General features: G+C 37.4%; 2 protein-coding genes across 2 annotated transcripts; both read left to right on the forward strand.

Moving 5' to 3' along the window:
* Positions 1 to 205: 205 nt before the first annotated feature.
* On the forward strand, positions 206 to 1,950 carry LOC147497766 (S-norcoclaurine synthase 2-like). The gene is made up of 3 exons (XM_086563005.1): positions 206 to 249; positions 1,155 to 1,333; positions 1,660 to 1,950. The coding sequence occupies exons 1-3, from the start codon at positions 206 to 208 to the stop codon at positions 1,872 to 1,874; spliced, it is 438 nt and encodes a 145-aa protein (XP_086419131.1). The 3' UTR covers positions 1,875 to 1,950.
* Positions 1,951 to 23,328: 21,378 nt separating this feature from the next.
* On the forward strand, positions 23,329 to 24,042 carry LOC147497767 (uncharacterized). The gene has a single exon (XM_086563006.1). It carries the CDS (start codon positions 23,329 to 23,331, stop codon positions 24,040 to 24,042), a length of 714 nt encoding a protein of 237 aa, XP_086419132.1.
* The last annotated feature ends 3,070 nt before the right edge of the window (positions 24,043 to 27,112 follow it).

Consider the following 27,112-nt stretch of genomic DNA (forward strand, 5'->3'; position numbering starts at 1 on the left):
TTCCTCACTTAATGACACCTCTTAAATCTCCTCAGATCGAGAATCATCTGAATCAGACATACTTCCTCTTCTTATATAAATTAACAACAACAAATAACTACAGCTAAGCCTCACGACCTAACGGAAAACAAGAAGCAAAAGAAAGAAAAACACAAAGCAAAAATGGCAGAAACTAACCTTAGCCTCTCGAACTCAAGGGATGCAAATGAGGAACTCTTCAGTTCTCCAGGCGTATATCACAAGCCACCGGTTTGTTTCCCAAAGAAGCGTAATCATTTTATTTAACCCTAGCATGCCACATTTCCCCACAAAATGAGGCAGTTCAGTTGCAACCTTTCAAATCAACCGTCCCACGTGCCAACTTAAATCTCGCACCAGATCGTTATCCAATACCAAACGACCTACTGAGGAGGGGCTGTGTGAGGGAGTAATATATACTCCCAGTGAATATTAGACACTTGTCCAGCACACCAGGACAATCACACATCCACACGTCTAGGTCGCTGATGATCAATTCATGTAGGTTAAGCGATCTCATCAGTGCCATGAACGCTCTTCTCCCAGAATGTCCACGTCCAGAATGTTAAGTGTCCAGAACACTCACATTAGCCAACACCCCAACGGCTAGTAACGTATGGCTTGGTTGTTACCTTAAAGACTGGAGCTGCAGGTGTGTACACCATTACATCATCACAGGACGCCTTTATGGTTCTTTAAATGCCATCAAGTCCAGAAATTGACTGGACGCGGGAGAGGAGGAGGCGCAAGCACCCTCACCTATATAAAGAAGAGGAGGAATTACGTCTGACCCGATTCAAGTCTCCCTCCAGTAGAGAGAACTTGATACGTAGGCAGTTCGTCCACACGAACTCGGTTAAATCCAAGCCATCAATCCAATCTCTCCCTGATTGCCTACATTTGTAAGTAAGGTTAATCCAAATCTAACCTTTACAAATAGTCTATGCACCCAGCCAACACCCAATATTGATCGAAGAAATTAAATAAGGAAAAAAATAAAAGGTGCGTGAAATGCATCTATAAAAGGGCAAGGAGTCGGGAAACATTCATCAATCAAGTTTTGAAACTTCATCATACATACACTAGCTACTTTTGTTTTCGTGCTAATCAATTAACATATAAGAAAATGCTTGCAGAAGTGTGGAGCGAGTTAGAGGTCGACCTCCCTGGCCCGCCGAAGAGATTTGGGTTGTGTATAGTTCACCGGACCTTCCACGTCTCATTCTTACCTTGTTGCCTACTCGTTTTCAGAGCATTGATGTTTTAGAAGGCGATGGAGCTCAGGGCACAATTTTAGACATTGTGCTTCAGCCTGGTACGCTGCTACAATTTTCTTTATATATATATATATATATATACTCATTTTTATGTATGTGCACTGGTTTGTGAGATGTGACAAATTATTTGTCACTACTTACTAGAGATGGTTTCTTCTACATTATTTACATTTTTTTTGTGAAAGTATATTATTTTGAGAAGGCATGCATCTATATATAATCATGTTGCTAGTAGTTGTGGTCACATCTAATAATCAAACTGGTATATATTTTGCAGCAAATCGTGGACCACTTACTTGGCATGAGCAGTTCACCAGGATCGATCATACAGAGGGCGTAAAGGTAGTAGCCTAGATTGTTGGAGGATACTTGTCTGATACTTATGGTTTCAACTCTTACGCCAATATCTTCACAATCACCCCGAAAGGACCTGATTCATGCGTGATAAGAACCACAGCTTCCTTCGATGTTAAAGAAGGGTTCGAGTCCAATACTTCTTTTATCACTGCTGGTTGGGGTATGGCTAGAGCAGTAGCAAACTACGTCAGGGCGAACAGAACTAACACAAGCTCTGCCTAAAGATTCATATCATCGAATCTCAATAATCCGGGATCAATAATTATTTGTTTGTGAAATAAATGACATGGAAGCACACTACTTTCTAATGTCGCGTATGTATTTGTTTGATGGTTTGTTTGATTGTCTTTGTATTAGCCCATCTTATATTGGAGGTTTTTAATAAGGGTCGCGGTATTGACACCCCTTTGACCAATTCAAAGGTACTGGCACCCCTCCATTAATCACATAAAAAACACTCACGACAAGAAGCTGCCGCAAGATTGCACAATCCACGACATCGGGTTGCCGCGAGATCCAATATCCCACGGAAGGTGGTTGCTGTGGGTCTTTTTTTCTTTTAAATTTTTTTTAATAGCCACTGTAAAAAAAGTTAGTTGCCGCGAGATGGTTGTGTTTACTAAAATGGAGTCTTTGCTTGTATTAATTATCAAAACTCTTTTTTCATTAATTTGATCACAACTTTTTCTTATATCATTTGAAAATATTTGCCGCGATATAGCAAAATTACGCCTCGATTGTACATTTTTTTGTCATGGTTTTGGTATTGTTCTTGGAGTGTATAAAGAAGCTTTAAAGAAGAAAATGAGGTATCCATATGTCGTGTGTGTTCAATATGCAAAATTTGAAGAAAAAAAAAAAACAAAAAACACAAAAAAAATGTTCCGCAACAACTGCCTGTCATGGGATATGGGATCTCGTGGCAACCCGATGCCATGAATTATGCAATCTCGCTGCAACCCGATGCCGTAGAACTATCAGACATGTGGGGTGTAAAAGGACATATAAGGAATAACCATTATTATTTTACTTTTTGCCAAAAGGGTGCCAATCCCATAAAGTGGGGTGCCAATACCATGCTCCTTTAATAAAATTGAATTGTTTTAATTATGAGAAAATTATAGCCATGTTGCAGCCAATTTGTGTATACATGATACATCAGTGAGTTCGGTCAAAATTACAATGGTCTATCTCTTTTGGTGTAACAAACAACTAGTTTAATTGGGCCAACAACATACATAGGTTGGTATAGTGATAAGTGCTCAAAAAGTGCTATTTAACCCTCGATTATGCCTCTTGTTTAGCCATCTTAGTGGACTAATAGTGTTTATAAGTTGTGTTTTAAGATTCTACAGGTGAAAAAGAGAGTTTTGTAGAATATTAGAGAAAATGGGGTAAAACGAAGCAATTCGGAGCATTAAGGATCACATGAGAGGCCCGTGGACAATCATGGAGAAGGCCAAGGAATTGGAGCTGTTAAAGATGCGACTTGGACCTATTTTAAAGTCTATTTGGAAGCCCAAGGCCAAAGGATTCGTTGTTTGGACCAAAGCCCGCAAAAGAGGATAGAAGGATAGAGCAGAAGAGAGAAAATCGGCTTATGCGTCTGGGACGCATGTATCGAGCGTCCAGACGCATTGATTGAGTCTGGGACACATAGATCGAGCCGGCCCGCACACATTGATTAAGTCTGGGACGATGAATAATGCGCCCAGACGCATGAATCGATTAATCAGAGCCAATTCCTTCTCAGTTTTGAAGACGAAGTCGGACTCTGGAAGAAGTCTATTTGTATTAGGAAACAAATGACGGTTTGGAATGCTTCTAGAGCTCATTGTAACCCCTATAAATAGAGGACCTAAGTGCCTCATGTAATTGGCCAATTCACTTATATTTTTGTCTCCTTTAACTTGAGCAGAGAGAGATTAATAATAAAAGATCGGGGTTTTAACTAGCCGAAGTCTTAATAAATTAGTCTTTCTAGTCTTATGTTCTTCACTCTTCTTCTTCTTCTTGTTCTTCCTTCTTTATGGAAGGCTAATATTCTCCTTCAGGGAGAAGATGAAGCCAGGGCTTAAGGTTTAATGATTCTTCCGGTTCATGGTGTTCTCAATCAGGTTAGTTCTTTATGTTTGTAGTTATTAGTTCCATTGCCCACACCATGGGATGGAAGTATAGAATAGGGTTTATGTTTTGCAATATTAATATCATGCTAGTGTTCTTTACTTTTCTTCTAGTAGTATAGTTCTTTAGAGTTAGGGAAGTATTCTTTGTGTTGCCTTAGAAGGGGTAGCTCAGGGAGTGGCTGCCTAGGGAAAGTTTCTTTGTGTTTGCCTTAAGTGGTGATTCATTGAATGGCCGCCCTATTAGGAAGTACTCCTTGATGTTGCTCTTGGTAATACATTGAATGGCTGCCCGAGCTTACATAAAAGGAAAGAAGATATTAATAGCATAAACATAGGAACAACCTTAAGTAGAGTTAATTGTTAACGATGTTTCGTCCAAGAGGGCATCGACACTTGCTCGATTGCCTAATTGTAGTCTACTTGTAAGAACAACCATGAAGCAGAAGGTCATAGATCAAAAGTATTGGTGGATTCTAATATCTTGAATTCCCTCTCTTATAAATTCTTAACAGTTTAGTTAGTTTAGCTTAGTTTAGCATTATAATCTACAATCTCTACAATATTAGTTTTTAATCCCTCAAACCCCCTTTCCAGTCCTGTCATTCACATAACATACACTTAAAAGTGGAACGATACCCTACTCATCCTTTACTTATTGAAGGATAATTAGGTTTTGATACGCTTCTATTTGTTCAACGATCATCATCTATCTACATCACCCATCATCTCATTTACACACACAAAAAGAGGCAGTGTCATATAGCCACCATTAAAGCTGCCTACATGTAGCAACTAGGTGAGTATATTCACTTACACGTGGGCAAACCCTTATGTTTACTTTACTTTGTAAAGAGAACTCCTCACTCAATAGTAACGATTGGGTCAACTGGATTTTTCTTTTTCCCATTTTACCCATACTAATATTTGCATATTACATTCCCCATAACATAATATGTAGTAAATTTAATTTAAAAGAAGGGTGCATATGTAATTTAAATATCTCATCTCATCTATTAAATTTAAATATAAACCAAATTCTAGAGTGCGCAGATTGTACATGCATTGTGCAATATGGGCCCCCTCCATCAGGTAGGGGGTGAGGGTGTATTGCATGGCAGATTCTCTAATCAAGAGTCTATTGTACCAGCGTACCATAAAGAGGGTGTACTCTAGAACCTCTGTAAATATAATACATTCCCCATAACATAATATGTAGTAAATTTAATTTAAAGGAAGGGTGCATACGTAATTTAAATATCTCATCTCATCTATTAAATTTAAATATAATATATATGTCATCTCATATCTCATACATCTCATCTCATCTCATCTCATCTCATATCTTATCTAATTAACTAATGAGTCCTGATATCAATAGACAGATCTGTTGGTAATACAACACAATCTAAACCAACACCCTTGGATATGTTTGAGATATCCACTCAAGTAGGAGCCACCAATCTCTCTCCTGACAAAAAAGAAGAAGGCACAGATCCTTACGTCATCTTTGTTGACTAAATAAATACTTAACAATAAAAACAAAACAAAACAAAGGAAATAATAAAAAGAAAAAGAGTACTCTAAAATATAAAAACTAATAAAACCGAAAGAAAGCAAGAGGAGCGAACTTTAAAAAAAAACACATATGCTCTGAACAAAAATAGAAAGATCAACGAAGAAGAAGATGCACCAGTGTCCTAAAAAAAATTAAAGAAGAAAGATTGAGATTCTCTCCTCTCTCTTTCTCTATGATTATTTTCATTTCTAAAAATATTTGTTGACTCCCTTTAGTTGTTTCTTTCCCGCTGTTTAAAAATCTACTTAATCAATGTTGTTGTTGTAAGAATCCAATTGGTTGGCTGCTGCAGACTTTGTACCAGGTGTGCAATTTCTAATTGTGAGTGGGTTTTATTCATTACACATGTTCAATTAAACCTATTTTTTCTTAGTATGAATTGAATCTATTAAAATTCAATTTGGGTTTTGAATTTGGTTATATTTTATGTATTTACTCCCTTATTCCATATCATATCAATTAGTTGTATTTGGTGTATTGTTTTAAATTAGGGTAAATATATTATTTATTGGTAGATAATGACGATGCTCTTGTTATTGTCAATTTTAAAGCTAAATTCGAAATGCAAGGTTTGTACGATTCGATTCTTATGGTTGGCGTAATTGAAATTCAAACTAGCTAGTATACTCAAAAACTTAAATTGCAATTGCGAGGTAATTTATTCCTTTGTATGATTAAATTTCTTAGTTGCGTAACTACCACTATGTAATAATCTCCTTAGTTGATTGATCTCGTTGTTGTAAGAATCTCATTGGTGGTTGCTTTTGATGTTGTACTAGGTACGAAATTTTCCTTAGTATGAAACTATTAAAATGGTATATAATTTGTTGGATTTTTTTTTGTTTATTTTCTTATTCCATATCATATAAATAAATGAGTACTCTAAATAAATTCCATTTGTGATATTGTTCTAAATTGGAGTACATAATTAATAATGCTATTATTAGTCTTGTTATTGTCTATTTTATCAGTTAAATTGCATTTGGCGAGGTAAAATTCGTTTCTTATCATTGGCGTAATGAAAATTTTGGCAAGTGTTCTCAACATAAAATAGGGTAGTGTTGGTGGAATTTTAATTGCACCAAGTGGCAGTGTCTACAACATTAGATGTTGTTGCGACAATGTAATTATTTTTTATTGTGGCAATTTAAGCGTATGAGTTCATCAAATGCATAATTCCTTTTTACGACAGTGTGTTATGTTCTCACGACAATAAAACTGGTGTTGTTGTATATAAAACAGTGTGTTACTGGGAAAAAAACATAACTCCAAAGTGGATCTTTAGCTCAAAATGGTAGAGCTCTTGGAATTAGAAATCAATTTTTGCATGCATATATTCCAAGAAGATGGTAGTTTGAATCCACTGAGATCCTTGCTTGAAATTGTGAGGCTTTCATAGATATTAGGAAAATAATTACATCATGTCCAAGAGTTAAAGTGAGAGTCATATTTTAAGAGAATTGTGGTGGAATTCAAGAAAAAGCTTGGTATGATAGTGGAACACAAGAAATTGATGGTAATGGCGGTGGAACACAAGAAAATACCAATAGTGGTGGTGGTATTTCATCACTAAATCTACTATACTAATTTCTTAGGTAAAATCTGTAGCAATTTTAAGCATTGTTTATATAATACAAAATGACTAACGTTCTTATTTTCTTTTAGGATTATAAAGATGACATTTTATTGGTGTTGTAGAATAGCTCACTTTAGAATTGGATCACAAGGTATAGATAATAATGTAACGGTGGCAAAAGACACTGAAATGGTGGATGTGGTGGTGGGAGTTGAGTAGACCGAGGTCAAAGTTAGAGAAATGGTGATGGAAGTCTAGAGAGTCGTATAATAAGTGAGGAAAATATTTATCATGATAGTGCGTGCAACACAAAAAATGGTCGAAATAGTGGTAAAATGGGGTAGTGATGGTGGAATTTCAATTGCACTGAGTGATACTGTCTACGACATTAGATGTTGATGTGACAATGTAATTTTAGATTATGGCAATTTATGCATATGAGTTCGTCAGATGCATAATTTCTTTTTACGACAGTGTATTATGTTCGCATGGTAGTAAAACTGGTGTTGTTACATATGATTTTTTTTTTATAACATTGTATTATGTTCTTATCACATTTATACTTGCTAACATCCAATTTTAATCCCAAATTACCAAGTACAGCTATTCCCGCATATAATTATTCTCCTAGAGTTGCTCACTAGTTAAGTATGTATCTTTAAGTACTACTGATTAGTTCAATTGATAGAAAACAATGAGTTTAGGGCAAAAGGCAGTCATCAAAATAGGGTCTTTCAAAAATGGCCTAGTTACCAAAGTTGGAGTTATAAAACACTTCTCACGGCTATATTATATTTTATTACACATTTAGAATTACAAATAATGAGGAAAAAATAAATGCAACCATTGTTCTCCCTAATTCACAAAGCCAAACAAGGTGGCAAAGCTAACGTCACGGTGGTAGAAGTAATTGGAATGGTGGATGTGGTGGTGGAAGTCGATAGAGGAGACTAGGGTCTAAGTTAGAGAAGTTGACGTAGCAAAAGCGATATTAAAGGTTCAACAGAATATTAAAATGGTAGAATGTAATAAAACACAAGAAAATGATGGTAATAGTGGTGGAACACAAACATATATTGTAGTGGTAGTACGTGGCGGAATTCCAGTTGCATTAAGTGGCACATTCTATGAGACCAAATGTAGTTGTTGTGACACTGTATTATGTTCTTACGACAATGTACATATGTTGCTCGCTAGTTAAATCTTTATCTGTAAGCACTCTTAATTCATAGATAACATTGACTTTAATTTAATTGTACAAAAGGAAGGCGGGAACAAGAACGAAGCTAATCAACTTTTGTATTCAGGCATATCTATGAAGCAGATACACACCATTTGTTGGCTTCTTACAATAAATCATTTACATATATCACAATGTTATCAAAAAACATCAGAGGTTAGCAAATAAATGTTTAGAACACCTCCCACTGCTATCTTCTTTTACATATATCACAATTACAAAATGATGAGGATAAACACAATTATCGTTCTTCCCACTGCACAAAGCCAAAATGTTGTATGTGGACGATGTCTGTTTTCACCAACTCAGGTCCATAAAACCTGCAAATATTATTGGTCATGAGTGTAATATTATAAGTGTATAACGGTGGAAAATTCCTTATATATACAAAACAAGTAAAAATAATAAGTTTGGTAAGGCAGTACTTAAGTGTATCACCTCAACGGGATCATTAAGGTCGATGTTTATGATACCATTAGTTGATGTTAATTCCTAAACAAACAAAGCACTTAAAAGATATGTTTATAAAATTTTAAGAAAACATCACAAAAATAACCCAATTAAATTCCTAGCCCCATACCTGCCCAGATTGATGGATTTTCACATTGGAACCGCCACTAACATGCATATTTTTTGTTGGACCAGACGAACAAATATGTTGCATAGAAGTCTCAAGTTGATTGTTTGTTGTTGTAGCAGAATCATTAACATTTTGGCCTAAAACAAGTTGACAGTAATTTAGTATAAATGAACCACAAAATGCCACAGAGAAGAAAGGATGGGTGATCCAAAGTCTTAATCACTTACTAACTTTCCTTCTCCTTTTAGGTTTACCAACAGGCATGTCATTGGATTTTGAACCTGAAGGAGACTCATGATCACTGCACAAATCAGCAATACAAATTACTTAAGTATTAAGATAATAAATTAACTAAACATAGCAACGGATAAGAAAATCTACAAGTTAAACCTGGTGACTTTCTTAGCAACTTTTGCTTGTTTGGCTTGTCTTCTTCCCAATATTGTCAACCCATGATTTTTTTCTTCCAGGTCAACCTTTATGCTTTATGATAGGTGGATCAATCAATGGTTTCGTTCTGCCCACACGGATTCCTGATTTCTTTTGGCAAGAATCTTCAATAGGTGCACTTCCAATTTACTTCGTGGGGTTGATTTCTGATAAGAGCCCAAAACTGTAGTTTTAACCCCTTAATAATCATACTGTTAGACCAATTATGTGAATAATAAGTAAGAGTTAACACTGATCACGCGTTTTTATGCATTTCGGGCTTCAAAGTCCATTATGTTAAAATGTACCACTTTAGCGAGATAAAGGAGCAAAAGTCGCCAGAACTTCAAAGCCGTGATCTTTGGACTCAGACCTCGAATTGGGCATACCTTATATCAAAACGACCGGCTCGGAAAGAGCTTTGCAATGGTCTAAGCCTTGACCCAATCAGAGGAGCAGAAGTGGACGAAAAGTCTGTTGAAGCCAACTGCAGCTGAAGAGGCCTTTTGATCGAAGATTGGGTTTTTGGGCCCGATTCTCTGGCCCAAAACATGGCTCCAAGCCCATGCACGATTTTTGGATCTGAATGTATAAAACAAAAGCTTAGTTCATTGTTAATGGTAGATAGTTAGGTTAGAAAATAAATTAGATTAGTTAGCCTCCATTCAACCTTAATTCTAGATCTAGTTTTCATTAGATTAATTAAGTTTAATTTCATTTCAATTCTTGTTTTAGATTAAACTCTCAAATTATTGTTCTTGATTGATTAGATAATAAAAATAGTTATTTTGTCCATTTCGATTTATAGATCTAAATTCCATTATTGTTTGTTATCATTTCATAGTTATTAATTAGATTTCGATTATTGTTTAGTGAAATCGCATAAAGTTAGAATCTTTTCATTATGTTTAGTTTAGATTTAATGGGAATTGTTAGTTTGATGAATCAAGGCTAAATCCTCCATTAGAGGGTTTGATGAAGCCTTGATGAAAACTTAGTGGTTAGTATAGAATTGGTTGTAGAATCTATTCCACTCTAGAAAGTCGTGTTTCGCCATGAGAATGGGTGGACGACTTCACATGCTAGTTAGTACTCGGTAGAAATGCCATGAACACTAGGGATTAGAACTCGAATTTCTTGCCGTAAGAACGTGAGAATCGAGATACAAGAATCTATACTAGGTTATTAAGTTGGATTCGAGGTGGATTCAATTCCCCTCTAATCCTTTATCTAGATTCAAAAACAAGCATATTTCCATAGTATTCGTAGTTAAATTCAACGTAGACTCATTTTAGTTTCATCGTGAGTATAACACCCTTTAGAAAGCTCTCATTGACTTAAGAGCGACTAGTTAGACTTAGAAAACAATCCATGCTAGGGAACTAGGAGTGGAACTCCATTACTCCATTTAGTGCAATTCGCATTGAGAGTAGAAGCTTTGATAATAGACAATAAAAAGGATAAGTTTAGTTTACTTACGTTGTGGATTAAGAGTTCATTTCGTAGGAAAACTATTTATTTTACATTTATCAAAATGGCGCCGCTGCCATCTTAGTTGCACTTTTAGCATTGTTTTCTTTGTAGAAGTAGTCATTTTAAGTCCCATTAAACCCACCCACCCTTGTTTGATTCATATGCGTGGTTATTCGCTTCATTCGAAAAATTCGGAAAAATACCTGAGGCGCGCGGCGCAGGAACCCGCGACCCGCTAAGTTTCGTAATTTCTTTCTACCCGAGGCTTCGAGAGCGCGACCCGCTAAGTTTCTTGGAACTCGAATTTAAGCGATACGCCTTCAAGATAGCCTCGCCTTTAGCTGAAATTCGGATTTCCCGGGTTTGATTCAACTTCGAAGTTGTCAAGTTTTTCAGTGTTCTAATCTCTTATTTATTAATCGAACACGCGTAAACAAGACGCTTATTCATAAGCGAAGCAAGGACGCTTATCGTATTCCTTTCTTCCACTCCGCGATCTTTCGGCCAGAGGAGTTTTAATTTAGTATAATCAGGCTTGTTTTTCGTAGAAATAAATACAACAATTTCTATCTAGAATTTCACACACTACACCGATATTATTGAAGAAAGAGAGACTCTCTCTCGACTTTTTATAAAGCTTTGGCGATAGCCCTAAATCTTGCATCGTTCTAGCGTAATCTAACGGGGATTTTCAATTCCCCAAACATATTTAATTGTTACCCGCTTTCCATGGTCTAGACCATGAAAACCTTACCAACACATCGTAGGATTGAACAAGTCCTTACAACATTCCATCATCCTACCGTTTGGTACGAACAGATTAAACTGAGGGTATTTCCCTTCACCTTAGCTGATATTCTTGGTTAAGCGCCCAAGCGCCTAATTCTGTGGACTCGTGGGCCAAACTTGTTCAGCTGTTTATGGAACATTTTTACCCACCCCTAAAGACGGATGAGATGCTTTCCAAGATTCATTTTTTTTTTCCGACAAAATCCTCATGAATCATTTTCTGAGGCTTGGAATCGCTTTCACCGATCTGCTTATAGAGTGTCCACACCATAACTTAGCTAAAGACACGTTAGTTCGTGCTTTTTCAAAGGACTTCTACACCACCATAAAGAAGTCCTTGACATAATGAATGGGGTAGTTTCCTAAGTAAAGGAGCCAATGAGGGCTTACAAATTTTTAGAGGATCAAACTAAGCTTAAATAACAACTGGGGGGGTAGTGACGATTACTCCCGCTCCGCTAGTTCTTCTTCCACAGTTAAGGCCGCCGGTATATTTGAGATAAAACCCGATCTAGAACTTAAAAATTTAATCGAATCTCTAACTAAAAAGGTTGAGGCCATTTCGTACAACAAAAGCCTATCCCCTCATGAATGTAAATTCAAATCCATGTAGTTTTTTTGAGTCCCGAAAGCATCCCGACTTTAATCGGCCCCTATAGCCTATGAACATTCTTGTTCAATTAATAGTGAACTTAACGCCCTTTGGAGACAAAATCCCAACTTCGGTTGGAGAAATAACCAACAAGTCACACCTCCGTGGTACAATAATCAATATGTTAGGCCACACACGCTTATACAACCAAGCTACACGGGACAAGGATTTGTCAGTGGTAATTATAATAATTATAACAACCAAGCACAACTCGACAAGGTCAAGCACAAGGTCAATATAGTTATAATAATTATAATGCTAATAGAGGTATCGTTCGTAAATAATAACTATCACAATCCGCCTATAAATAATCAACGCGACATAGTTCCAAATACACCACCCGTGACTATTACACCCACACAACCGGATCGCCTTGACACCTTCATACAAGTGAGCCAACAACTTTTCCAAACCATGGCTCAATCTAACCAACACATTCTACAACTGTTAATGGGTTAGCCCAAGAGAAAGCCCAACCAAAAGGCGTGTTTCCAAGCCAAGCGATATACCCAACCCTAGAACGGTAAAAAACAAACCTTTGAGGTAAACGGTAATACTAGTACGGAAACTACAACCGTAGGTGAACTAAATGCCATCACCACTCTCCGTTCCGGAAGAGTGGTTGATAACAAAGTAACTATGCCTATAGTTACCCCACCAGAGCTCCCTACAACGGATATCGAACTAGATACCGAAATAGAAACTGAAGAGCCTACCACCGTAGAGGTACCAGCTTAAACCACAACCTAAGAAACAAAAAGCCAAGGTTAAACATCCTGTTGATCCATATGCTAATTATAGAGAGAAAACACCGCTTCCCCAAAAATTAGCCATGTTAACTAGGGATACAAATTATGAGGAGATTAGGAACGTTTTCAAAATCTAACTATAAACCTTCCCTTTCTCAAGCTATTAAAAAGCTACCACACCATGCTAAGTTTCTTAAGGAGTTGTGCACTACTAGGCGAAGACCAACATACCTCTTTTAACGTAACAGTTCCCAACTTTATCCAAAAAATAATGGAATTGTTAAGTACAAGGACCCCGGTCGCCCCATCGCATAATGCACCTTAGAGATTCTCACACGACGATCCGCAAGCTACTAGACACGGGGCTAGTGTTAACTTACTCCCGTTTTATTTGTATAAACAAATAGGTCTAGAGGAGATGCAACCTACTAAAATGACATTGCAATTTCGATCGGTCTATTAAGTATCCTAAGGGTGGTTGAAAACGCTAGTTAAAGTCCAAATTTTTACTACCCAAACCGACTTCGTGTCCTAGACACGTAACTCACTAACGACTCTGTACCTATCATTTTAGGGCGCCCCTTCTTACACGCCAACGCTTTTTATAAACCGCCGCGATGGTTCGATGTCCTTGTCCTTTTGGCCATCTTTTCGTTGAGGTAAATGTTTTCAAAACTAGGACACAGATCCCGATTCATCTACAAATGGAGAGGTTAGCATGATCGAGAGCTTAGCTCAAGATTACTTCAAAACATGTTTCCAGAGAAACAGATTAACAAATTCCTTTCCTTCGAAATTCGACTTTAACAATGACTCGGTAGTAGTATTTTAAATAGAAGAAGAATTCCCGCGAACTCTTTTGCACCGCTTCTTTACCACTTCAAGCGAGTCCCCTTGCCAACAACCATACATCCTTTGATACTATGACGGAAGATGAATTTTTCCATCTCTATCCCAGTTGATCCTTTTGACCCAACTATTGAGGAATGTCTTGCACATATCAAGATTTTCGATGATATGGACTTGAGAGCTCTAGCTGAGAATCATTCACCTTCCTCACCAATATTCCCCACCCTCCACCTTTTCAAAGGAACCTCGAAGTTTGCACTCGATCCTTTAGTTTCTCCCTGCAGGCTTCATGATTTTTAAATCCACCTAGAAAACAAATACTTCCCAAGGATAAACCACTTGACACCTTCATTTTTCAGACTTGAGACAGTCCCTAACTACACCATGAATGAGTTTTGTGCTAAACCCACATCCTCATTTTTCCATGCTCTCCTCTAAAACTTATCCCAATCCACCATATCTTCCACAACCATTCACTTTTCCACACTTATTCACTAGGACACCCTCTCGCTCAAAGATGAAACATAAGGTGCATGCTTCGGTTATGTTATAGGTCTATTCGACTTCGCTTTCATTCCACTAGGTCAAGGCCGAGGGAAATCTTGGTGCTTGATTGTGTTTGGATATGTTTTCTGTGATATTTATTTATGGAACGATCCACAACTATTTCGGGTTGTTGATATATGATAAACTGCATATTCATACATATATTTAGATAAAGTCTCGAAAGTATCCGACTATAAACGACTCAATTTTTGTGTTTGGTGCATTTCCTTTCATTTCCATATATTGGTGAGTGCACCATTCAGGTAACCGGCCCTCCCTATGGAGTGTGTGGCTGTAAGTACCGGATCCTAAGTCCACGCTTCACATAATTCACGTTTTCCACTCTTGCATGTTTTCTCGGTTTTGAGTCATGTTTTCTATGGTGTGAATTATGTCTTTACTGCTTATTGTTTTCCTTTATATTAAACCTAATTCATAAAAAGTAAAAAAGTTTAAAGCTATAAAAATAGTAATCTAGCAAGTCTCGGGAATCTGACTTTAAAAGACCCCGTTTTAAAACAAATTTTTACAAACCTGTTTTCAAAAATTTGTTTGGGGGTGGGGTGTTTGGTTTTTCCATTCTTGATCACTTAAATTCCTATTCTTACCCCACCTCGCTCCCTTGAAGAGTAGCTAGATTTCTCCTTCTTTGTTGTTTTGATGTTGTTTTTTATATATTTAGTAGATAGGATGTTACGTTGTTAACATTCCGTAGTTAATTTTGACTTTTGTAGTGAAATGTTGTTTGAATGACAATATTAATATAATGTCGTTATTTTCATTGTGCGTGATTAGTTAATGTTGATCCCACCTTCCCAAACTGTTTGGGGGTGGTGTTATCTATTCCAAGATGATTTTATATAAACTTCATTCATTCTACACTCACAACCCACACTACACCTAACTTCCATCACTCACCTTTCACTCCCACGTTTTCGCCTCATTTTTCAATTTTCAGTAACTCCGAAACTTCAAGGCTTCTACAAGAGTGCACTTTCGGGCTCAGATATTTTGTTCTGAATTTTGCTCAGAAGGCCACGCTTCAAGCCGAAGCGACATTCTCATCATCTACTGGACCCAGAGCGCCCAGCATCAAGTTGAGCGATTCGCTTAAAACACTGGAATTTAAAATTTCAGAGCTGACTCGCTTCTATAATGAATGGCTCTGACTTCCGTGGACCAGAAAAATTCCTGTTTTCTACGGGTAGTTTCCAGATCATTCATAGCTATTCCAGAGCGTAATTTTGAGATGACATCTCCTATAATAATACCAGAACAGTCTTTCAAAGATTTGTTCCAAAGCACTACTTATGGTGCTTGGTTTCGCGAGGTGATCACACACGTAGGCTAGGAACCGCTTATGGGTCTTGCTAGCAATTGTTCTTGGACTTGCCATGCCCGCTAAAATACAACACCCATGATGCTATTGGGTAGATAATATGCATGTCCGGGAGTGGAGGTAAGTTTTAGTTTCTGTTAGTGTCTGCTTATGTCCCAAGCAATTTCATTCTGTTAACCCCATAATGGGTGGAACTCTTATAGAGTTAAGGTCTTTTTTATTTCCTATATTAGCACGCGTTCTAACATTGTTTTGTGATGTTTCTGAATTTCCCGCGTTTCAATGGTATTTTTCCTACCCTCTTTATTTAAACGCTTTGAGGACAAAGCATGCTTTTTGTTTGGGGCATAGAAAACACGGTAATTAAGACATCCGTTAGGATATAGATATGTATAATATGCACTTGTTTTCTAGTTAAAATTTCAAAATTCAAAAATATAAATAAAAAGTATGCTATACACTTAGGAATATTGGTATTGTTTTCTTTCTCCATGCTTTTAACAATCTAGAAGTCTCAATGAGTTGCATCGTAATAATTGTTAGAAACTTAGGTTAATAGGTAGGTAATAATCTTTGCATCTATCTATAAATTTATTACATGAGTATCTATGATTGTTGTGAGTAAGTTTCTCAAATCTAGGCTAGAGTACTTATTCTACAAATCCTGTGGAGAATATAGCCTAAAGCCTTATATGAGCGAAAACATTTGAGAAATGACACAAGGGGAGAAGTAAAATCCGGATAGAGAAATCACACGCCCACTTGCTTGATCACTAAACCATATCCTAAGTGAGAATTTAAGCTCTTTGGATCGATATAGCAGAAATTCAAACCTATGAATTATTTTCCGCTAGTCACCACTCGAGCCTTTTCTTTAGCCTTCCATACACCACAATTCCTTTACCCCTGTTACAAAAAAAACAAAAAAAAAAAAAAAAAAAAAAGAATAAATCAACCTACCCAATTTAGAATAAGTCCGAGAATAGAATGAAAGTGAAGAAAGAAGAAGAGAAAAACCTGTAAACAAAAAATTGTTACTTGCTTCGAAAAATAAAGAAAAGAAGTTTCCATCCAAAGAAAAGAAAAATAGAAATAAAATAAAACTCCAAAAAATAGAATAAAAAGGAGTCAAAAGCCAAGGAAAAGAAAAAAAAAATATGGCTAAGGATGGAAACAAAGTGTAGAAGCAAAAAGAAAATAACAAGGTTTTCTAAGTTACATAATCTGAAGACTCTATTATCTCGGACTTGTCCTTTGAATATCCATTTCCTTCCTTCTTAAACCATCTCCTAATCCCCGTGAAACACCTAATAAAGACCTCTAGCTCAATTAGGAATAGGTTAGTGTGATAGTAAGTGGCAGATGTGTTTGATCGACCCTCGCTTCCTTGTTGTCATTGAGATTAAGGTAAAGTGTGCCCACTTGCGACACCGGAGTAGTAAACTTGAGGAGGAAAAATCGAGAGTGATTTTTGTCTTGACTTTTATGTGAGGACCTACTTAAGGACGCTATTCCGAGTTTTCAGAAACGGACCTGCTAAGCATTTCATAGCATTACTCATTGTATATATGTTTATTCGTAGATGATTGATTATTATGCATATATTAGCTTAGGTTTCGACATGATTATTCTGTATTCAATTTCTAGTGAGATGTATAGATAGTTGAGCATGAATAAGGAAACAATAGTTTTATTTTCTTAGTCGTTGTAGTGTAGATGAAGTTTGTGAGTACCTTCACTGGAAAACTCTCACGAGGCTATAACTCGTCCACTAGGGAATTCCTAGTGGTTTAAGGCCTTGTTGCATATGGTCAATGCAATCGCGACTCAGTAAAACGAGATTAGGTAGAACTCCATTTTTGGTCACTTATTCTAATTTCTCATCTTTGCTTGAGGACAAGCAAAATGTTGTTTAGGGGTGGTTTGATAAGAGCCCAAACTGTAGTTTTAACCCCCTTAATAATCATCTTTTGTTAGACCAATTATGTGAATAATAAGTAAGAGTTAACACCGACACGCTGTTTTTATGCATTTCGGGCTTCAAAGTCCATTATGTGAAAATGTACCACTTTAGCGAGATAAAGGAGCAAAAGTCAGTGAGAACTTCCTAAAGCCGTATCTTTGGACTCAGACCTCGAATTGGGCATACCTTATGTCAAAACGACCGGCTCGGAAAGAGCTTTGCAATGGTCTAAGCCTTGACCCAATCAGAGGAGCAGAAGTGGACGAAAAGTCTGTTGAAGCCAACTGCAGCTGAAGAGGCCTTTTGATTTGAAGAATTGGGTTTTGGGCCGATTCTCGGCCCAAAACATGGCTCCAAGCCCATGCACGATTTTGGATCTGAATGTATAAAAACAAAAGCTTAGTTCATTGTTAATGGTAGATAGTTAGGTTAGAAAATAAATTAGATTAGTTAGCCTCCATTCAACCTTAATTCTAGATCTAGTTTTCATTAGATTAATTAAGTTTAATTTCATTTCAATTCTTGTTTTAGATTAAACTCTCAAATTATTGTTCTTGATTGATTAGATAATAAAAATAGTTATTTTGTCCATTTCGATTTATAGATCTAAATTCCATTATTGTTTGTTATCATTTCATAGTTATTAATTAGATTTCGATTATTGTTTAGTGAAATCGCATAAAGTTAGAATCTTTTCATTATGTTTAGTTTAGATTTAATGGGAATTGTTAGTTTGATGAATCAAGGCTAAATCCTCCATTAGAGGGTTTGATGAAGCCTTGATGAAAACTTAGTGGTTAGTATAGAATTGGTTGTAGAATCTATTCCACTCTAGAAAGTCGGTGTTTCGCCATGAGAATGGGTGGACGACTTCACATGCTAGTTAGTACTTTCGGTAGAAATGCCATGAACACTAGGGATTAGAACTCGAATTTCTTGCCGTGAAGAACGGAGAATCGAGATACAAGAATCTATACTAGGTTATTAAGTTGGATTCGAGGTGGATTCAATTCCCCTCTAATCCTTTATCTAGATTAAAAACAAGCATATTTCCATAGTACAGAAGTTAAATTCAACGTAGACTCATTTTAGTTTCATCGTAGTATAACACCTTTCAGAAAAGCTCTCATTGACTTAAGAGTTGACTAGTTAGACTTAGAAAACAATCCATGCTAGGGAACTAGGAGTGGAATTACTCCATTTAGTGCAATTCGCATTGAGAGTAGAAGCTTTGATAATAGACACGTAAAAGGATAAGTTTAGTTTACTTACGTTGTGGATTCGCCGTTCATTTCGTAGGTAAACTATTCATTTTACAGTTATCAATTTCCATATTTTTTAGCACAGCTTCAACTTCTTTTAAAATCTTGTAAAATCCCTCTATCGTAATCTTGTAAACTTTGACAGAGGATGCACTTTTAGTTGCTACATTGACGGCTTCATGACAGAGTTGGCTAAATCTTACTGTAACTGTCTCATGACAATCAGCCACCATTTCAACTCCATCTTTGTTTGTAACTGTTCCAGACTTGGCATCTTTAGTCCATCTTTTCAGTATACCTAGGTGGAAGGTGCAAAATGTCCACAACTACAAATATCTTCATGATATGTCTACACAAGTACCCCGCAAATTCAAACAACAAACAACTACACCTGACAGAATTATCACTAGAATCCAATGTAACAGTTCGAAAAGCTTGCTCATGCTCTTCCCTCCACACATGAAAAGTGGACATTGAACCAATTTCCTCAACTTTCTTTTGACGGTAGGAAAAACCATCAAGAAGTTCTTTATGAAAACTTGCAAATATTTCTTTTGTGTAAACATCTGCTGCTTCCTTCTCAATTACCATTGAAAATCTCAAAAGACGATTTCTATAGTTGCTTTCGTAGTCTTCATCATTTTCCACCTCTCGCCTAGCTATTACAGCCATTTCAAACTGTTCATTGTTCATTGTATTCGTATAGTTGCTTTCGTAGTCTTCATCATTTTCCGCCTCTTACCTAGCTATTACGATAAGTCTTTCCAGCATTTTTCTGCTAGATCAGTATTGTTCATTGTTTTCTTAATGATATCTTTAATCTGCTGCTCAGTATATGTTACTCCTGCATTTGCCTGGCATCTGATGATTAGTGGTGGAACTGCTTAACCTTGTGTCACATTTTCTCGCCCCCAGTTGTTGCTTAGATCTAGAAATCTTTGGTGCTCTGGACTGTGAAATTTGTGATGGTAGTTTGAATTTTATCGGTGCACTGGGGAATAGCCTAGATGATGAGGGTGATCTTTGTATTTGTCTTCAAGATGTCTTTTGTATTGATCCCTTTCATTCAAGTCAAGTTTCATCAGGTCGTGATGCAAATCTTTTTTTTTTTAATTTTTTTTATTGGTAAACCTGTTTTAAATAAGATCAATAACTCTTTGATGCTGGTGGGGTTTGAGCCCCAGACCTCTGGTATCATCAGCCAAAGGTTTTACCGACTTTGCTAGTCAGCACCTGCGTGATGCAGATCTTGCCTGAGGTCATAGCTCAATTGTCCCAAGTGAGTTCTGTTATTGTGGTGGCATTCGATTTGCCCTCCTTGCCTGTTGTTACGACCATTTCAATATCTATCAGTGCGGACATTGGGAGTCCTCAATTGCCTTAATAAATATGTTGAAATATTTATGGGCCTTGGTTGATTTAGACAATTTTCAAGGACAATATCATTTTATCGTAATTATGATAAGTCTAGCCGGATTTATAATTCTTTGGTTGTTGTTGTTGTTAGCTCTCTTAATACAATAAAATTGAGCAAAGTCTCGTTTACTCTTTGCCACGTCAGCAAAAATAAAATAAAATGGAGCAAAGTCTCCAAGTTAATCTTAGGGTAAACACACCACCCTTTCAATCTGTTTCGTTACTGATCAAGGATCAATGTTCAATTGTTAAGTCTAGTTTTTTACTCTTGGAGTCTCCTGCGGCCAAAAGCAGCTTCTCTTCTCCCCCCAAGTTTTTGAATTTGAATTTTGAATAGATTTCAAATTAAAAAACCTTCATAGCTTTCTGTGGTAGATCTCGTGTGTCTTATCTTTCTTTCTCTCGCTCTAGTGACTTCCGTCTTAGAATAATCACTGTTTTATAAAAAACCTTTCTCTCCTTGTACCATATTAAAAGATATCTTGCTATATAGTCAAGCCTGTCTCTTTTTGGTCTCCTCGTATCTTTAAGGTAGTTGGAAACAGAGAATTTAGCTTGGATCGTGCTGGAAAAAAAAAAGAGATGACAAACAATAACTTAGTTATGCTGAGAGGATCAGAGAATCACCAGGTTCCTCTACTCAAACAAAGATTGAACAACTACAAGCAGAAATGCAGAATTTGTTTAGCTCCAAGGAAAAGAAAGTGGTGGACATCAGGTGCAAGAACTCAGAGAGAGTTACAGATGGGAAAAACATGCTACTGGGCAAATTGTATGGAGAAAGGAAAATGAGTATCCAAGAGATAGCTGATGAGCTATACCAGAGTTGGCAAACCCGAAGTCAGACGAGGTTGGAACTGATAGCAAAAGGGCTTTATAAGATACATTTTGATAACATAGAGGAATTTGAACATGTGAGAAAAAATGGACCATGGATGGTACATGGGTTCGTTCTGTCTACCAAGAAATGGAAGAGTCCGATAAGTCTGGAGGAAGATCCATCTTTTGACATGGTTAAGTTCTGGATCTAAATCTTTGGGTTACTAGAAAACATGATTAATGAGGAGAACATTAAGAGTATTGGGTTAAGCTTGGGTAAGGTCAAAGCTATAGATCTAAACTACTCATCCGAATTCAAAAAGCCGGTAGCAAGGGTTCGAGTTAGCATGGATATAAAAGAAAGATTGCTAAAAGGGATCGACCTATGCACTGAATCTGGGGAAATCTTTCCGGTCACTTTCAAGTATGAGAAACTTGATATTTTCTGTTACTTCTGTGGGAGAATAGGGCATGATATTTACTTCTGTCAGCAAAAGGAGAAATATCGAATCAATCTTCTTAAGTGTGTAGGATCCCCTCGAGACATCAAACACAACTTCTCCTTCTTGCTTAGAGTGAATATCTTCTTCAATGGGATGACTTATCTAAATCCTACCTCTGTCACGTTCTCGGGTACACCACAAAAGCCAAGGTATGACCAAATTCCGGCGAGGAACAAGGGTGCACCGGGACAAGGACTCTGGGGAGGATCTGGTAGCCATGCCACACCTCCATGAGAAAAATAGGTGGCAAGAAAGTACAACTCAGATACCGTTGGACCTGGACAGGTGGTGGGCCACCCCACTCCAGCAAAAGATGCTGAGATGACCGTTGAATCTGATGTCTCAGACAGGTCAGACAAGAACGTTGGAGGTCAGTTTTTAGTGGACCCAGGGTTACCAAAGAATTTTGGGGTGGATTTGTTGGGATTGGACAAAACAAGAGAAGGTACAAGCCCAATGAGATCGGCTGGGCCAGAAACAGAAGTTCATGGGCTAGGCTTGTTAGTCATCTGGGAAGACAAGATGGACTCTACAGATATGGATCTGGAGCAGGATATCAGGGTTGGTAAAACAACACAAGAACAAGATGGGGTTGGGTCTAAAGAGAAGCAGTTGGAACCAATCCACACTAACCCCAACCCCAATATTCTTTCATTGGGAAAAGATGAGGCTGGATATCTTCACCTCTCTCTCTTTTCAGATATCATCACGCCTGGTAATAGTGATAACATATCAATCGCTAAGCCCCCCTTTACCTCAAATAACTCAATCCCACCACTCTATGAACCTATCCTGGTCTATAGATTTCATAGTTTACCTACACAAGGTAGGGGGTTTAAATCTTTGGCTTCTCGAGGCCGTAAAAGGAGATTGGTTAAATCTGGGCTTGGTTTAAGCAGAGCTTATAGTGTTGTTAGGGATATTTTGGATAGAAAGCGGAAATAGTGTGAGCTGAAGACTTTAGATACAGATATGGATAACAATGATGAAGATGGTTGGGTGAGAAGGAGTCTAATAGTGGCTGAACATAGATCCAAGAGGGTAAAATAGCTAGCTGACGACTTGAGAGCCAGAGGGGAAGGACATCTGTTAATTCCAGAAGAGGTAGATGCCATTCCTGTTTCTAGTGAATCAGCGGAATCGGTAGCTTCCTTGGGGGTCTTCTGGTCCGGCTATGTCTAGTGATGTTTCTGCAAATGACTCAGCAGAAATGGAGGACTTTTCCACTGACTCAGGTGAATCAGTGGTTCTAGACTTGATGGATCATGTCTTGCCTTTGGAAGAGGAAGATCCTTATGAACAGGTGGTACCACTAGCTGTGGAAAACCCATATGAGCTAGTTTTGGTCCCAGTGGTAGAGCAGAATCAAACAGATCTTGTTAGATATGAAACTAATTTTGAAGGGTTGATGGGCCAACCTGAGCCTCTTGCTCTGGACTCTTCATCAGTGGTAAGTTGTCTTCACTTCCAAGATTTGCAAGGAACTATAGGTACGTTAGCTACAGATACACTAGGTAACCTTGATGAAGTTAAGGAGGTTGGGAATGATGTGTTGGAAGGTGGTTCTGGAAATAGTGGGGGTCTGTTGGTTTCTCCCCCAGGGTTCACGATGGCTGTCCCCAAATAGCTACCTCCAAGCCCATGATACACGTCTGGAATTGCCGGGGAATAAGTTTCTCCACGGCAATTCAAAATCTAAAGGACATGTTAGGTAGGTATGATCCTGATATAGTGTGTCTCTCAGAAACTAAGGTTGGTAGCTAGTGATCGGATTAGTAGGGTTAGTAGAATGGTTAAGTATAGTGGTTGCTTCAGTGTCCCAGCTGTGGGTCTTAGTGGTGGGTTTGCTGTTCTCTGGAAGGAGGGAGTGGACCTGGAAATCTTGGCAGCAACTCGAAACCAAGTGACAGGTAAGCTTAATAATTACCATTGCACTGATTCTTGGTACTTCTCTTTTGTGTATGGTGTGACTTTAGCATGTAATAGACACAAAGTTTGGAAGGAGCTTAGGGATGTAGCCCTCATGATCCCTGGGCCTTGGTGCATGTTTAGAGATTTTAATGCTATAACATCCCTAGATGAAAAAATAGGGGGAAGAAGTATTTTTGATAAAAGCATGCTAGAGTTTAATGAGCTGATTAATGATCTTGGTCTTATTGATCTGGGGTTTAAAGGCCCAAAATATACTTGGAGCAATAACAGAGCCCCACAGGATCATATCATTGAAAGGTTAGATAGAGCAATGGCAAATGATGTCTGGCTCCTAACTTTTCTTCACATGCATGTTAATAATGTTGTTAATGCGACCTCTGACCATCTGTCAATTATGATTAATCTAAATAATAAGGATGATAATAGAACTGAGCATGAGAAACCTTTTAGATTCTATAATATGTGGTTTTCTGATAATACATGCATGCCTGTTATAGATACTGATTGGAAATCTATTATGCATAATATGCCTGATGTGAATGTGATTCTTAAGCAAAATGTTACTCAATAACATCTTACTATTTGGAATAAGAAAGTTTTTGGTAATATTTTCACTAACATAAAGAAAGTGCAAAAGGAGTTGGAGGATGTTTTGATAAAACCTTTCTCTTCAACCAACTATGAAAGAGCTAAGGTGCTTAAATTTGAGCTGTTTGATTGGTTGGCTAAGGAGAAGAGTTTTTGGAAATAAAAATCCACTACTCACTGGTTGAAAGATGGAGGGAGAAATACTAGATTCTTACACCTTTCCACCATTTATAGAAGAAGAAAAAACAAGATTGATAAACTTAAAAAGAAGGATGGGGGTTGGAGCATGGGGAGAGCTGAAGTGGGGGAAAACATTAATACATACTTTAGAAATCTCTTCAGCTCTGACCAACCTCAGGATAATGAGAGTATTCTCAACTTGTTTCATCCCTGTATTACTGAAAGGGAGAATAATATTCTTACTGATGTTCCTACAAATGAGGATATTTGGAGAGTGGTCAGGAAGATGGGCAGCCTGAAGGCCCCTGGGCTAGATGGTTTCCAAGGCTGTTTCTATAAAACTACTTGGGATATAGTGGGAACAAATATCTCTGCCTTTGTGAAGGATTTCTTCATTAAGGGGGTGCTTAATCCTACTATTAATGAAACTTTTATTGCTCTTATCCCCAAAGTAAGTAATCCTGAGGCTGTGGAAAATTTTAGGCCTATTAGCCTTTGCAATTTCTGTTATAAGGTGATTTCCAAAATTTTAGCCAATAGGCTTAAGTGTCACATGAATAAAATTGTCTCTCCCTTCCAAGGGGCTTTTATAAAAGGAAGAAACACAGGAGATAATACTGGCTTGGCTTGTGAACTGTTTCACCACATGAAGAACATGAAGTCTAAGAATCATGGGTGGGTGGCCTTAAAGATGGATATGGCCAAAGCCTATGATAGGGTTGAGTAGTCATTTTTAGACAATATTTTTGATAGACTGGGCTTTAATCAAAGATGGAGAAATCTTATTCAACAATTCTTATCTTCTGTGTCCTTCCAAGTCTTACTAAATGTTTGTCCTCTCAACAAGATTATCCCTGAAAGAGGCCTTAGACAAGGGGATCCTCTTTCCCCATATCTTTTTATCATCATGTCTGAGGCTCTGTCCAGGATGATTGCAAAAGCTGAGATAGATGAGAAAGTCCATGGGATTAAGATCAGGAGAGCTTCTCCTCCTATCACCCATCTCTTCTATGCAGATGATTTGATTTTGTTCACCAGAGGCAACCTTAAGGATGGGGGTCACTTGAAAACCATCCTACAAGATTACTGTAATGATAGGGTTATATACTAAAAACATTACTTTTGTATTAACTCTAATTCTTTATATTTTGAATGAGAATCATATGGGCAAATATTATGCATATTATATATGTTATTAGTTATATGCATGTGTCTAATACTTTATGTTGTAGAGGATATGGTATGGACACACAGAAGATCATATCATCAGTATCTTATAAAGTATAAGTAATCGTTCACAACCTAAATAGATTTGGACAAACCATTGGTACGGTTGTAGTATAATCTGGTATTAGTCTATCTTGACTATAGGATTACACTAGTACACTTTGTGTGTATTGAACATGACCAAGTGAGGTTGTTTCTCCTTATACTGACTATATAAGAGAACAAACGCCTCTGTTATTATGGATGCTTGTCCTCCTAATCCAGATATAATAACGGACACTTACATGCATTGTATATTGCTTTAAATCATCAATGAGTGAGATTCATATGTGAATCAACAAACTCGATGGATTGGGTAATGACATTGTATGTAAGGTGTGATGTTGATTATAGAAGGAATCTGTGTCCCGCAAGAAGTCGGGTTGATGATGTCCCCTTGAGGAGCTCAAAAAGATTGTCATGTAAACCCTGCAGGTGTATTTATTCTGACATGACAATGAGGTTGAGTGGTGCTACTCAAGGGCATAAGAAGTTGATTAATGTATTTGTCAGTAATTTGACTTAATCAACGGACATTCGATATCTTAAACACGAGGAGATCAACGAGCATATAATATGGAGCCCATAAACGTTGACACGTAATTTGGGATTAGGGCGGTAGTGCAACAATGGCCTTTAGTGGAATAAGCCATTTGTTGACGGATTTGGGCCGTGTGTTCTGGGTGAACATGGGAAGCCCAAGCCCGTCAGGAGGCCCAACCCTAATTTCTCCTCATGGTCCCTGTTGTAGCCTATAAATAGAATAATATCTCTCTGGCCAAAATTCACTATTCACTAGATTAGAAAAAGAGGCAAGGAAAGATAGATCCAAAATTGGATCTAGCTTTGTGAGAAAAAAGGGGATTGGTAGATCGTTGCCCACACAATGTCCAATATGTTCTAAAGGAATACAACAGAAGATCAAGGGGTTGATTTTGGATTTGATTAAGCTTGGATTCTCAGAGTTATCTAAATCGGATTCAAAGGTATGTTTTCTATTCAAAATTGTGAGAACCCCATTGATTCCGCTGCGCGTGGGTTCTCGCGGTTTGTAGAAATATTCGTTCTGAAATAACGGTTCCTACATGTATTACCTATGGTCAGCTTATCAACTTTCATAAGTCTAGTATTTTCTTCAGTAGAAATGTGAAGTTTAGGAATAAAATCAAGCTTAAGAAATTCTGGAAGATGAGATTGTTTGATCCAAAGGATAAGTATCTGGGTATCCCTATTATGTTATCTCAAAAAAAGGTAGAGGATTTTGATTATTTGGTAGATAAGATACATAATAAGATCAAAGGGTGGAAGGCTAAGGTACTATCTCAGGCTAGTAGGGCTACTCTGATCCAATCTGTAGTATAAGCCACCCCTTTGTATGCTATGGCCACTTATATGCTTCCTGTGTCTACTTGTAATAAGATAGACAAAGCATGTAGAGACTTCTTCTGGCATGGCACTGAAGACTCAAAAACTATCCACACCATTGGGTGGGATAATATTTGTAAACCCAAGTCTGAAGGAGGCTTGGGGTCGAAAGATGAGGGATATGAACTTGGCAATGCTTGCCAAGCTTCCTTGGAAAGCAGCAACAGATATAAACTCTATAT

This window comes from Coptis chinensis, chromosome 5 (genome assembly GCF_015680905.1).
Source record: "Coptis chinensis isolate HL-2020 chromosome 5, ASM1568090v1, whole genome shotgun sequence".
In the NCBI taxonomy this organism is placed as follows: domain Eukaryota; kingdom Viridiplantae; phylum Streptophyta; class Magnoliopsida; order Ranunculales; family Ranunculaceae; genus Coptis; species Coptis chinensis.